General features: G+C 38.7%; 1 protein-coding gene across 3 annotated transcripts in view; it reads left to right on the top strand.

Annotated features, from left to right (window-relative positions):
• The window catches only part of PLXNA4 (plexin A4), a 965210-nt gene that overhangs the window by 714946 nt on the left and 236190 nt on the right, over window positions 1-14074 (top strand). For all 3 annotated transcript variants that reach the window (XM_082255302.1, XM_082255301.1, XM_082255300.1), the window contains one exon: window positions 5002-5101. In XM_082255302.1, coding sequence (XP_082111428.1) covers window positions 5002-5101 — 100 coding nt within the window. The remainder of the gene's footprint in view (window positions 1-5001; window positions 5102-14074) is intronic.

Raw genomic sequence — 14074 nt, 5'->3', positions numbered from 1 at the left:
AAAGCAATTTGGGTGAAGAAGTCCCAAAAATTGTGTATCCAGGTGGGGGGATTCCAAAGGTGATACTCCTTCGCCTAACACCGTGCTCAAGGTGGTGGGGTGCTTCTCCTAAACCCCTCTAAGTGTGCTAGCTGCTCACCTCAAGGTCTAAAAGTATAGGCCTTAACCGATATCCAGGGGGCTCCTCTCCAATCCTGCTCTGCTTCCGGTCCTCACTTCCGCGTGTGTGCGTCACTTCCGGTCAAAGCGTCCCTACGTGTTACGCCACTTCCGCATCACGTGGCTTCTTCAGGGGAGAAGAACCCCTGAAGAAGCCACGTGATGCGGAAGTGGTGTAACGCGTAGGGGCGCTTTGACCAGAAGTGACGCACACACGCGGAAGTGAGGACCGCGATCCCATTCCGAATACAGTTTATGCGCAATACTCTCTTGGCAAATGTGAGTCTTTTTAACCTTATGTGAATAAAAGCACCTGATTTTGTGACAATACTTGCACTATTTCGAGCCTCTGTAATTTGAGATCCGCTGGGGACCGCTGGGGACCTGGAGAGGGATAGGGAGCCAACCCACCCGTAGCAGCCCATACAACAGGCCCTATTGGGAAGCAGAGCAGGATTGGAGAGGACCCCCCTGGATATCGGTTAAGGCCTATACTTTTAGACCTTGAGGTGAGCAGCTAGCACACTTAGAGGGGTTTAGGAGAAGCACCCCACCACCTTGAGCACGGTGTTAGGTGAAGGAGTATCACCTTTGGAATCCCCCCACCTGGATACACAATTTTTTGGACTTCTTCACCCAAATTGCTTTATTGTTGTGGAGCACAGAGGACACTTTAGTTATTTATGAGATATTTATTTATACACCAGTGTATGCACCTAGCACTTTACCTGTCACTTATTGCATCTTAGGCACTTTAAGCGGTGTTGTATATATTTATATATTTATATATATATATATATATATATATATATATATATATATATATATATATTCTTTCATCTTATCTAGATTGTTTGTTAGCAATTCTTAGCACCTTGATAGTTTTTTACACTGTTTGCACATATGAGATTGAAGGACGGACTATTCTGCACTTTATTTTTATTACTTACCTTTTTAACCGCTTGAACACGTTTCATTTTGCCTTATCCACAGTGGTAGACACTTTAATTTGAGCATAGTTTTATCCGCAATATCCCAGAAGCGCAGTATCCCCCACCACATTTGAGAAGGTGCTTTGGAAGGAGTAATAAAGTAAGCTGAGATGTTGAGAAGTGAGAACTTAAATACTTGAATGTCCATAGTCTGGTTACAGGGTCACTTTAAAGCAAACCTATAGATAGACAACTACTGGAGGCATGATAGTGTAGGCACACACAGATACCTGCATTAACTAATCAGGTTTCTCCGCTGTGTAGTCTGCCTCTATGTATGTGCTCTTTTTTCTCGCTCTTAGACAGTGAGGATGCCCATTATTCTATGTAGTCAATAGGGAGGTTACCAGATTAGGATAAATAGGCCTAAGCATTACTTTGACAGACTTGGTCGCTTTTTGGAATTTCAAGATTAGTGGGGCACTATGCAGAAATACAAAGCCTGACATGTTGCCCATGGCAGCCTGTAACTTTTAGAAAAGGTTCCTTGTAATACCCTGTTACCTCCCTGCATTTACTCATTAGGGATGAGCTTTGGGTTCGGACCTAACCTATGTTCAGTCCTGATTTTGCTTGTTCAAAGTTCGCCTAAATGTGGTGTTTGATCCTTTGCTGAGCGCTGAAACTCTGGCTGCTACTAAAAAGGACAGCTTCTGCACAGCCCCTGGTTGTGAGGGTCTTACCACCGGTGTCCTAACAACAATTAATCATCCTGCCTCCCATTCAGCTGTCATCCGGGGATTTCTGACTGACAACTGAATGTAAACCAAGGAACAGGGATTAATGGCTAATATTACTGACCATATATGGATATGGCCACCTCTACAAATAAGTCCAATGTGGGTAATACATGTCAGATGGACGTGACTGATGGACAGGGATCTTAGCTGAAGCCAGTTTTTCATTGCATGCTATATTACATTTTGGAGTGAGAGTGCTCTACTTCTGCCAACACCTGTGTACAGAGTATAATCTGTTATTTGGCAAGGTGCAGCTATGGAATCAAACGAGTTAACAAGTAAGAGTGTTTTTTGTTTAGTTGGGCATTGTTCATTGTAATTGACAAGGATCTGCATCACTGGATGACATGATTGATGGAAGATTTATATTGCGGGACTTTTTCAGAGTTTTACATTTTGGAGGATTTGTCAAAATGTGTGTTTACATTTTTTGTGAATTAATTTGGGGACTATGTACCCTTTACTAATTCATATGGCAGGGCTTCTAGATTCTGATAAGCCCCCCCATTCACAGAACTCCACAAATGCCAGCCCAAGGTGGTGAGGAAGAGGCTATTGTCTTTACCAACATGGGGACAAGGCGCTTTGTCAAAGGGGTCCCCCTGTGGCAAGGTAACCTTCCCATGTTTAGAGCATGTGTGTAGCCTGGTGTGGTTCAGAAGAAGGGCAGGCACTCATGCCCACGTTCCCTGTTCTGTGCCAGACTGCATGCTTAGAAAATGGTTTGCTTTGGGGGGGGGGGGGCACTTGATTTTTTTGGTGTAGAGTTCCCCCCTTAAAGTGCAAGTATTTTGGAGGGTTGTGTGCCTTTTTTTTAATTGTTGGATGGGGTTCTCCCTGTTATGAATCTTTGGCAAATTCATTTTTTTTGTTTGTTTGTGCTAAAAATTGACAATAACCACTTCTGGACTGGAGGATTTTCCCCCTTAATGACCAGGCCATATTTTGCGATTCAGCACTGCGTTATTTTAACAGACAATTGCGCGGTCATGCAACGCTGTACCCAAATAAAATTGATGTCCTTTTTTTCCAGCAAATAAAGCTTTCTTTTGGTGGTATTTGATCACCTGTGTGATTTTTATTTTTGGCACTATAAACAAAAAAAAGAGCGACAATTCTGAAACAAAACAATATTTTTCACTTTCTGCTATATAACATTCCCAAAAAAAATTTAAGATAAAATTTTTTTAACATTATAGGCCAATTTGTTTTCTGCTACATATTTTTGGTAAAAAAAATTGCAATATGTGTATTTTGATTGGTTATCACGTCTACTAACTACAGGAAAGATTTAAATAATTTTTGTTGTTTTGTTTTTACTAGTAATGGTGGCAGCTTTAAAGTGAACGACAAAAAAGGATTTACGACATCAGTTTAAAAACTTATATAGTTAAAAAAACTGTTAACGGCCAATTCACACTATATGAGGTGACAGAGGTTTTACCGCATGGTAAAACATCTGTCACTGCAGGGATACACAGAAAACAATTGTATCCTATTTGTTCCATTAACACTGCAACGCAGTCTAGCGTTGTGCTGCAGCGTGCTGTCATAAAATGCAGACAAGCTGCATTTTATCGCAGTGCACAGGCCTGAATCGCGCTGTAATGTCAGGAAGCACAGCGCATTGCGCCACCGGACAATACAATGTATGAACTGTACATTTTGTATACTTCAAAAAAAGCTAGTGCAAAACAAAACAAAAAAAAGGGTGGTGCGATTAATCATCACTTACAATGGTTGCTCTGGCTGATTTGTGATTTTAAGGAGATATACTGTGAATTGGCCCTAAATTGTGTTTTTTAAAATGTGTATTTTCTGTACCTGCTTTTATTCAACTTGTATTGTTTTACTTCTATATACCTTGTGACCTAGCATGTTAAATATTCAACACTTAACGTGTAGGTGGTCTGTTTATAAATATTTTTACATAACTTTCACCCAGGATTCACACATTTTTCCAGTTAGAAAAATGTGCGAATCTTAGATGAAGGGTTTATGAATCTTGTTTAAATCATTTATAAACACACCCTGTGCTTTGTATTTCTGTTTTTAAAAATATGTACCGAAAATAGTTATGTACAATCTTTAGCATAAAAAGTAAAAATATATAATAAAAAAGTGTAAGAGTCATTAATAGATAATTGTTATGGGAAAGCCTCTGGAAAAAAAAAAAGTAGAATAATTTTGCTTTTTGCAATTTTAATAATGTTGGTATGAAATACTCAGGGTGGCAGTATGCGATATGCTTTCTAGTAAAAATCTAGCAATGAACTGCTATATATATAAATAGTTTAAGACTCTTCCCCAAAGCAATAATTATTCTAAAAATATGGAGCATTCAGCTGAATTGAATTTGCATTGGTTTTAACGATCATGCTGAATCTGTAAAATGTTAAATCTCCTCTTTCAGAACGGGGCCCTGGAAGTGAATGTATATAGTATTTACTTTATAAGATTTCTGGGTATACTGTATAAATTATATTTGCTTATTAGCCAATATTCTGCCAAGGTATATTAAGAATTTATTGTGAATTTTGAAAGGTAGCCTGATTCCCTTAATTTATGAGGAAGATAATCCTACTTTATATAGTCAGTGGAAAATATTTAATTGTCAAAATATTTTAGGAATATGGAATAGTAATTTATACAACTGGTTAAAAAGAGATGCAATTATGTTGCCCATAGCAACCAATGAGAATTCACATATTATTTTTCGAATGCGGATTTGAAAATAAAATAATTTGCCTCATAAGAACTCAGTTAAAAAGAAGATTCAGACTTTTAGTTGGGAGGAAGATTAGAGGCAAATTGCATATTGCCTGGTTATGTCATTCTGAGTGAAGCTGCCTGTAAAGTGGACAATGATCACCTACAGCTGAAATGTATAATGTATAGACCGTTGTTGATTTCAGTTTAAAACTTAGAATCCTCAATCATTTTAATTTTTTTTATTTTTTTTTAAATGAATAACGATGTCAAGGTGTTCAGAGTATAATAATAGAAAACATATAATTCATGACATTATGCAGTTTCAGTACTATATGACTTTAAAAAGTAAAGACACCAGATTAGGTTATTATTCATTCATATTGTTCCTTACCTTCTAGGTGACCATCACATTGTCCAACTGCAACTTAAGTCCAAAGAAACTGGAATGACTTTTGCAAGTACCAACTTTGTCTTCTACAACTGCAGTGTTCACAACTCGTGAGTACTTGTGCCTTTAAATGTTTTTTTGCTTTATGTAATAATAATGATGAAACAGTATTAAATTATTTTAAAATTATTTTTTCCCATCAGGTCTGCCCACTTTTGATTGAAAGCGCACAAGACTGTGTAGATCCATAGCCACTATTCAGCCTAAAGACAGAAATTGAATCTGACCACTACTATGCACTGTCATTTAAAAATTGAAGCAGAGCTGATGGGCAACTGGTCTTTCTATCAGGCTCTACCCACCCAGTGACAAGTAATTTCCCAAGTATGGGCATTACTCATATTTGTGAAATGACATTGGCTGTAGTTCTTAAGAGAAGTACCACCAGAAAACTGTCATTAGGACCTTTTTTAAATTCCCCTTATTGTTTTATATTATATACACTTCTAAAACTATTTGACAGATATATAATTTCTGATTAACATGCACTAGTTATACCTAGAGATGGAAGGGCCAGGAAAAAAAAATGGAAAAATTGGAAAATAAAGTTTTTCTTCAGCATTTTTTTTTCTGGAAAATTGAAAAAAGAAAAGGAAATGTGGAATATGTTATTTTTCAATGATAAATAATATTTCTATGACATGGTATTCAAACTACATACCATGAAGACCCTACTGAAAGATTTCTGAGACTTCATGTAAAGTGTTAAGTTATTGAAATTTCAAGAAAATCCTGGAAAACAGTTCAAGTAACACTGTACTTTTTAATGTAGTTCTCAAACAAGAGAAATGTCAATTTCTACCACTAGGGGCACTGTCTCTCCAGTTTAGTTTGCTAGAGTTTGGAAATATCTCCACAGTGCAATTTCTGCGAAGCTGAAATTTGTGAATACTGTGAGAAGAAATATTATTTTCCAAATACTACAAGGATGACAAAACACATCCTTGCATGTCAGTGGTGCCCTAAAAACATAAAAAATACTTAATGGAATTAAATAATGAAGACCAGAATGAAATTACAGTTCTAGCTTTTCCCTCCCGAGTTCTCATTTCAGAAACACTCTTGCTACTGCATCTGGATCATCACAAAATGTTTCTTCTCCAGCAGCATCTTCAAGTAATGAAGTGTTGTAAACCACTGCCTCCCCAAAATAGAAAATCCCTTATTTATAAATATTATGACATCTGAAAATCAGTAGAACATTGATCAAGCTCTTCATAGAGCAATATATGCTTCTGGATCAGCATTATCTATAAGTGAAAATGCATATTGGCAGGAAGCTTTTACATTAATATGAGGGAAATGGGGTGGTTACCTGTTCTAATGTATAGTTGACATGTTTTTAACATACACTATATTGTCAAAAATATTGGGACGCCTGCCTTTACATGCACATGAACTTTAATGTCATCCCAGTATTAGCTTGTAGGGTTCAATATTGAGTTGGCCCACTCTTTACAGCTATACCAGATTCAAGTCTTCTGGGAAGGCCACAAGCTTTAGGAGTGTGTCTATGGGAATGTTTGACCATTCTTCCAGAAGCGCATTTGTGAGGTCAGGCGCATTTGAGAAGGCCTGGCTTACAGTCTCTGCTCTAATTCATCCCAACGGTGTTCTATCAGGTTGAGGTCAGAAATCTGTGCAGGCCAGTCAAGTACCTTTACACCAAACTCGCTCATCTACGTCTTGCTTTGTGCAGTGATCCAAATCATTTGGTGGAGGGGGGGTTATGATGTGGGGTTTTTCTTCAGGGGTTGGACTTTGCCCCTTAGTTCCAGTGAAGGGAACTCTTAAGGCGTCAGCATACCAAAACATTTTGGACAATTTCATGCTCCCAACTTTGTGGGAACAGTTTAGGGATGGCCCCTTCCTGTTCCAACATGACTGCACACCAGTGTACAAAGCAAGGTCCATAAAAATATGGATGAGTGAGTTTGGGGTGGAGGAACTTGACTGGCCTGCACGGAGTCTTGACCTCAATCTGATAGAATACCTTTGGGATAAATTATGGCAGAGACTACGAGCCAGGCCTTCTTGTCCAACATCAGTGCCTGACCTCACAAATGCGCTTCTGGAAGAATGGTCAAACATTCCCATAGACACACTCCTAAACTTTGTGGACAGCCTTCCCAGAAGAGTTGAAGCTGTTATAGCTGCGAAAGGTGGGCCAACTCCATATTGAACCCTACGGATTAAGACTGGGATGCCATTAAAGTTCATGTGCGTGTAAAGGCAGGCGTGCCAATACGTTTGACAATATAGTGTATACAGTCCTTTTTATTCTATTTGTATTAAAAAATAAAATGTTAAAAAGCAATTTAGTTTGATTACTGGATAAGCTGTACTTTTATGTCAAGCATAATGCTTTTATTTTCACTGTATTTCACATTCCTGGTGTAACAAAATTACTTTCAATTCATAAAACTACTCCCCACTGAATTTTTTTTTCAGTTTTTTTAAAAATTTTAATTTTTTCTGAAAAAGCAGGAAAAAAAAACAACTTTTTTTTCCCCATGACTTTAAAATGTCTGGAAATTTTACATCTCTAGTTATACTACTGAGTTGGTAAAATATCACTACTATTGCACTTCTAGGCACAATAAAGACCTGTTTCCTGCCAATAATATTTTTCCCGGACACATCTTTAAATGTGGCTGGCACACCATTAGTATGTATGTGCATGTGTTCTTTTGCTGAAAAGCCATAACCATTTAATACAATCATTTTCCAAGACATTTATTAATACGTTTACAATTAAAGACATATGTGTTGTAAATTGTGAGGCAACTGCTGAAGTTGCAATGCATAATTTTAATACAGTACATGAATATTAACCTGAGGTTTTAACTCTTTATTGAACACTCACTTGACTGACTTATCTATTAAGTTTAAAAAAATATCCTTAGACTGCTGCGGATACAATATGTGCGCACATTTTTTTTTCAACTTTACATTGACATAAAAAATGCATGGGATTCTAGCCTTTTGTGAGTATTCTTTAGTCAAAGACACAATGCATAATTGAATAGATTTCTCAATCCTTTATTTAATGTCTGTGTTCTGTTTATACTTTGGATCCCATAACAATCTAGACCCATGAGTGGTTCTTTTGTTAAACTTCCTGCCCTCATACCCTGAGCACTATGGTGCTCCCTACTGTTCCATTCATGTCAGCATCTTTATAGCTGGAAAATGTGCAGTGCAATCGTGGTTGTTTATTATACCTAATGGATATTTTTCTAAACCTGATAATACACTGTTTAAAAGTGTTTGTCATGGGGAAAAAAAGTAATTCCCCTTTTTAAAACGAATATATATCTTAGCCATATTAACATTTACTGCGTGCAATATAATAGCTAAATTCTTATACAAACAGGCAGTAAAAGGTGTCTGGTTATTTTCTTATTGGTGGACACAGATAGCATATAGGCCAGGGAATGCTTTGTGGCTCCCTTTATAACAAACTGTTGTTGACACCCTAAAGCCTCGTACACACACACAGATTGTTGGCCGACCGATCGGCCGTCTTTTGTCCACTGTTGTTTGTTGGTTGAAATGTGCTCTAGACTTGCACTGGACTTTTGTTGGCCAACAAAAACCAACTTCAGAAGTGATGTCATGTGATGGTTGACTTTCCGTGTGTTTTTTCTTCTCTGAGCATGCCCAGTCTTGCTCATCTGATTTTTGTCTGCCGAAATCTGTACTGACTAAGGAACAATCGGCCGTTCTGTTGTTGGCCAGCAAAAATTTTGTAGCATGCACACCAGATTTTTTTCGGCCGAAAATTCGCAGTTGGTTGTCGGAAGCATCATACTAACAGACCTACAATCGGCAGATCGGACGTTGGCTGACAATTTACGGCCAACAATCTGTGCGTGTGTATGGGGCTTTACTTTCCATAGGGGCACACAACCAGCTTCCATCACTCCAGTCTATACTGCCAGCCAAATATTCTTTGACATCATGCCTACCTAACGCCCCATGGTGTTGCCAATGCTTATGGGGTTTCAAACAGAACAACATCAGGTCTTTCAGCAAAGCATTACACATGACCCTCGTGTTTGATGGTTCGTGTAGGTTCTCAGTATTATCCTATGGTCCTCCTTGTCCTATAAAGCCTTTTAGTATTAGCGCCTTCAGCATGTCCACCTCAATGCTAGCTGATGGTAAATGTGGTTAACAACATCATATCACTTTTTCCCATTTATCCAGCCAAACATATAAGTGGAGCTCAATAAGCACTTTTTGTTTTTCTCCACAAGAAAAGGAAAGCTGTCACCCAGGAACAGGTGACCGTATGAGTAAACTCCAGTTGGTGTGAAACACGTTAGTACATGCACATAGCAGACGGAGTTGTCTGTATCATGGAGAGTTTAAATAAATTGGACTGAAGACTTTTCCATGGTGAGCGGCTTCCATTTCTTCTGCAGAGTTAGTCTGGGCAATGTAAAGTGTCCAGCAACCACTGGAAACCAGCTTCCTATGTCAGGGAAATAATGAAAAGCAGTGCCTGCAGAAGAGGATTTGTTTCCCAGTATCACATATTTTTAAAAATGTATTGATTTATTTATTTGTAGCTTGTCTTAGAAAACTGCAGCTTTATACATTTCCACATGGTTCTTTTGGAAAACCATGTTTGCTATTTGCTGCCTCTTTTTTTAAATTGGTATCGGAGGTGCACACAATGTGGAAATGCTCTCTGTGCCGAAATACTAGAGAATTTCAGATTTATGAGGTCTGTTAAAGACAGTTTACTTAGAATCTTTTTTCTGAATTCCTTTTCTTGTTTTAACTGTATGGAAGCTCTTTCAGAGGGATAAATGGAACATTTGTACCTAACTTTTTGTGATTATATTCACTGTTATAACCTATAACATTGATTCTGAAAAGAAGAGAAATGTAACCTAGTCATCCAACATGGATTACAATGTTTTGTTTCAGCCAAAATATTAAAGTATTGCTAAAATTTAACTAAAGGCAATTTTTTTTTGGATAGAGTATGGGAAGGTTATAACCCCTGTCAGCTTTTTTGCCATCTGTGTCCCATAGGGGAGATTTCTCTTCACTTCCTGTCCTATATCCAAAACAGGAAGTGAGAAGGGATCCCTTCAAAGTGATGGAATTGTGGTGTGATACCAGGGTCACTAGCATTAGTGTCCCCATTGGAAGATTTTACCTCTATTCCTGTTCTGATGTCAACCCAAAATTTGGATGATGTCACTCGTGGCCGTGATACCGTAATTCAGATCCCCATTAGATGGCAGGCTATGGAGATTGATACATTGTCTTCATGTAATCTATGAACTTGGTGGAGGCACGAACATTGTAAATCTTATCCTTAAAGACAAAACCGCTTAATTTACCAGCTAGAGGTATTTGTTTAACCACACAAGATGTGAGAACCTTTAAAGACGGCATATATGTAGTTAATACAACTACTATTGCTCTTGAAGCACTGACAACAGCTGTAGTACACTCCTTGTAAATCTCCCCAAAATTCTTAAATGGTTTTTGCTTCACAATCCTCTCAACCCTGTGCCTTTTGCACCTTTTTCTACCACAATTTTTCTTCCACCCAACTTTCCATTAATATGCTTGTATACTGCAATCTTTGAAAAGCCCGCTTCTTTAGCAATGACCTTTTGTGACTTACCTTCCTTATGGAGGGTGTCAATGATTGTCTTCTGGACAACAGTCAAGTCAACAGTCTGCTCCATGATTGTGTAACCTACTGAATCAGTCTGAGAAGCCATTTAATGGCTTAGGAAACCTTTACAGGTGTTTTGACTTAATTAGCTGATTAGAGTGTGACACCATGAGTCTACAATATTGAACTTTTTCACAATATTCTAAATTTCTTAGACACTGAATTTTGAGTTTTCAAAAAAAAAAAAAATTAGAAGAAAAAAAGTAACAGAACTGCTTCCACTCTCTTCCACAGCCCCTGTATTACAGTGCTAGCGATTTGGCAGGGCTATCTTATATACTGGGGGGCGTATTCACTACTGATTGGCCTCTGGACCCCCTAGTCACTCCAATCACATTCCTAGCATCCTCCTGCCCCCTCAATTGGCTTTTACTGATGGTTCTGGTCCAATCACGAGCTTTTAAAACCCAGTTCCTGTCCCATTGCATTTTGGTCGGTTCTGGTTGCCGAATTCTGAACTTTTTCAGCAAAAAGTTCGGAATTCGGCCGAATTTCGAACAGTCAATGTTCGGGTCGAACCAATGGTCGACCTGAACCGTTCGATCATCCCTAATGTACAGCGGTAGTTGATTGTAGCGCTTTTACCGAGATAGGCTGGTGTGCACTCCTACCCAATGGAGGGTAGTAGGGGCCTAAGGGGGCATTCCTTGTGATGCCACTCCATAATTATGTGTCTGCACATGCACACTTTTTTAGTCTTTATTGCTTATTTTCTGACACGGTGTGCCGTAATTGTTTATTAGTTACATTCTGATACATGGTCATGTATATACTCAAGGTACATTGTTCACACGCTGGTCAGATACAGGCAATGTGTTTACAATTGTAGTATTTCCAGGAGAGAGTTAGCCCCAGGGGGTTAATTTTGGGCATAGGTGGGGAATTTTGGAGAAAGGGGAAGAGGGTGGGGCACCCTCTTCCCCTTGGTGCTGTAAACATTTGATCTGATAGCTTTTAGTTGGTGTCTCCCTCCCTTTTTTTTCTCTATTTATGTAGACATATTTCATAATCTAATAAAAACAATAAACTAATACATACTGATAATAGAAAAATTAATAATAGCTAAAGGATAATTGAATATATGGGGTAAGTCATTTGCCTACACAATCCCTTGTTAATATCTTGTCAATGAAACCCCCTTAGCCTAAGTGCCGGTTCACACTAGGGCGACCTGTGAGGCGACCTGGTCGCCTCACAGGTCGCCGCAGGTCGCCTCCCATAGGGAAGCTGCGGACCCGTTCTAATAGGAGCGACACAAGTCGCTCCAACCTAGAAAAAGGGTCCGGAGCTTCTTTGGGGCGACCCGGAGGCGACCGCCATAGACTTCAATGTTATGAAGTCCGTGGCGGCCGCTCCGAGGTAGCGGCGCGCTAGTGTGAACCGGCGCTAAAATCACTAATAAGATAAAGCAACAATCACCTGCAAAACAAAAATAAATAAAATAACAAATATCTACTAGTGAATGGTATTATTGAATGCTGTCAATAGAATTTTGTACTGTATGTACATATTTTGATGGAGAAATAAAATAAACAATAACAGTGTATTTAAGCTAACAACATAATGGGGGGGGGGGGGGATAGTAACTAAAACGGGAGCTCTCAGAATCTGGTGCAGCTGTCTATAGTAGCCAATCACCTTCTCATATCAACTTGTTCAATTAAGCTTTGACAAAAAAAAAAAAAATTGGAAGCTGACTGGTCTCTATGCAGAGCTGCACCAGATTTTGCACACTCTAGTTTTAGTAAATACCCCCCAAATGTGTAGCTCTATGATGGCTGCTTAAAGAGGTTGTAAACTCGTTTTAAAAATTTTTTTTTTTTTTACAACCTGCAAGAGAAAGACATAATGAGCTAGTATGCATCGCATACTAGCTCATTATGAAATACTTACCTTAGAACGAGCCCCCGCCGTGCCGCTCTCTTACCTGTATGACGGGCGACATGACATGTCGCCCGTCTTCCGGGATCGCGGCATCCGGCCATCTGATTGGCCGGAGCCGCGGTGACGTCACTCCCGCGCACGCGCGCGGGAGCCGACGGTCACGGCACGGGGCTCTGAAGGAACGGCACGATCAGCCGTTCCTTCAGAGCGCATGCGCCAGTGACGTCACTGGCTCAATTAAAGGTAAATATCTCCTAAACGGTGCAAGTTTAGGAGATATTTACAGTACCTATAGGTAAGCCTTAATATAGGCTTACCTATAGGTACAACTTCCTGAGGAGGGTTTACTTCCTCTTTAAAACAATATCTTTTCAATCATCATCAATTCAGTATGAATATGTACAGTATCTACCGTGTTGTACTTGTTAGCTTTTTCCTCGGTTTAGCATTTATGTACATGGTCTTTTATTTTTGGTGATAATTTTATTACAAATTGTTTAACAATTCAGTTCCTACATACTTTAGCAGAAATAATGATAAAAAAATGAAATATTTAAGGCTGTCCATGTTTTGACTTGACACGATATTATACAGTATACATTTTTAATTTGATTTATCAGAGTGAGTGTCTGTTATCTATTTGAATAACAAGTATTGTATTGCTGCTTTAATCTGCTGGGCTTGTTTTTATAAAAGAGATCCCCCTTCTGCTTTTACACACAGATACCTACATACACACACACCTTCCTGCTGACTTCCGCATGGTTTTGGTATACACTTTTAAAAATCCTTATAATATTACTTGAAAATAATTGTTTATACTAAATACAGATGATGCTCTGAATACGCCAAAGAGATTCAAAAAGCTTGAATGCTGTGGTAATCTCATGTGCATCCTAATGAGCATCAAATATGAACAAAATTTGACCTCAGAAGACTTATAGCTTATTCCAACCCATGTGTATATCAGATAATTAAAGTCAGTTTTTGTGGTTTATTTTTATTTTTTATAAAGGATTCCTAATTAACGATCAGCGTGATGTTTGAAAACAGACAATTGAGTTTGTATTAGTTCCATGGTTGTGAAATAAGCTAGCTGACACAGGACAGAGTTACACAAGAGTTATTCATATCTGTGATTTCACGCTTCCCATCTTGATAGAATAATCCATCTTCTCCCAAAACTTACGTTGTGCCTGATAGCGTCAGAGAGTATTGCACAATTCATGGGATTTTGAAGGAGTTTCCCTGCTGTACTCTCTCACTAAGAATTAAATTTGTGATGTGAATGGCTAATATATGAGTCATTCCTCTTCCTCTCAGGTATCATTGTTGGTGCATGGTGGCTGGCCACTTTGGCACCCAGAACTGATACATAGGAGCGGGACAACGTTTCAGCCCTGTATAAGCTCAAGTCATAACTTGGAACTTA

The sequence above is a fragment of the Pelophylax lessonae genome (assembly GCF_965119305.1).
Source record: "Pelophylax lessonae genome assembly, chromosome: 4".
NCBI lineage: Eukaryota > Metazoa > Chordata > Amphibia > Anura > Ranidae > Pelophylax > Pelophylax lessonae.
This window is presented reverse-complemented; position numbering and strand designations above follow the sequence as displayed.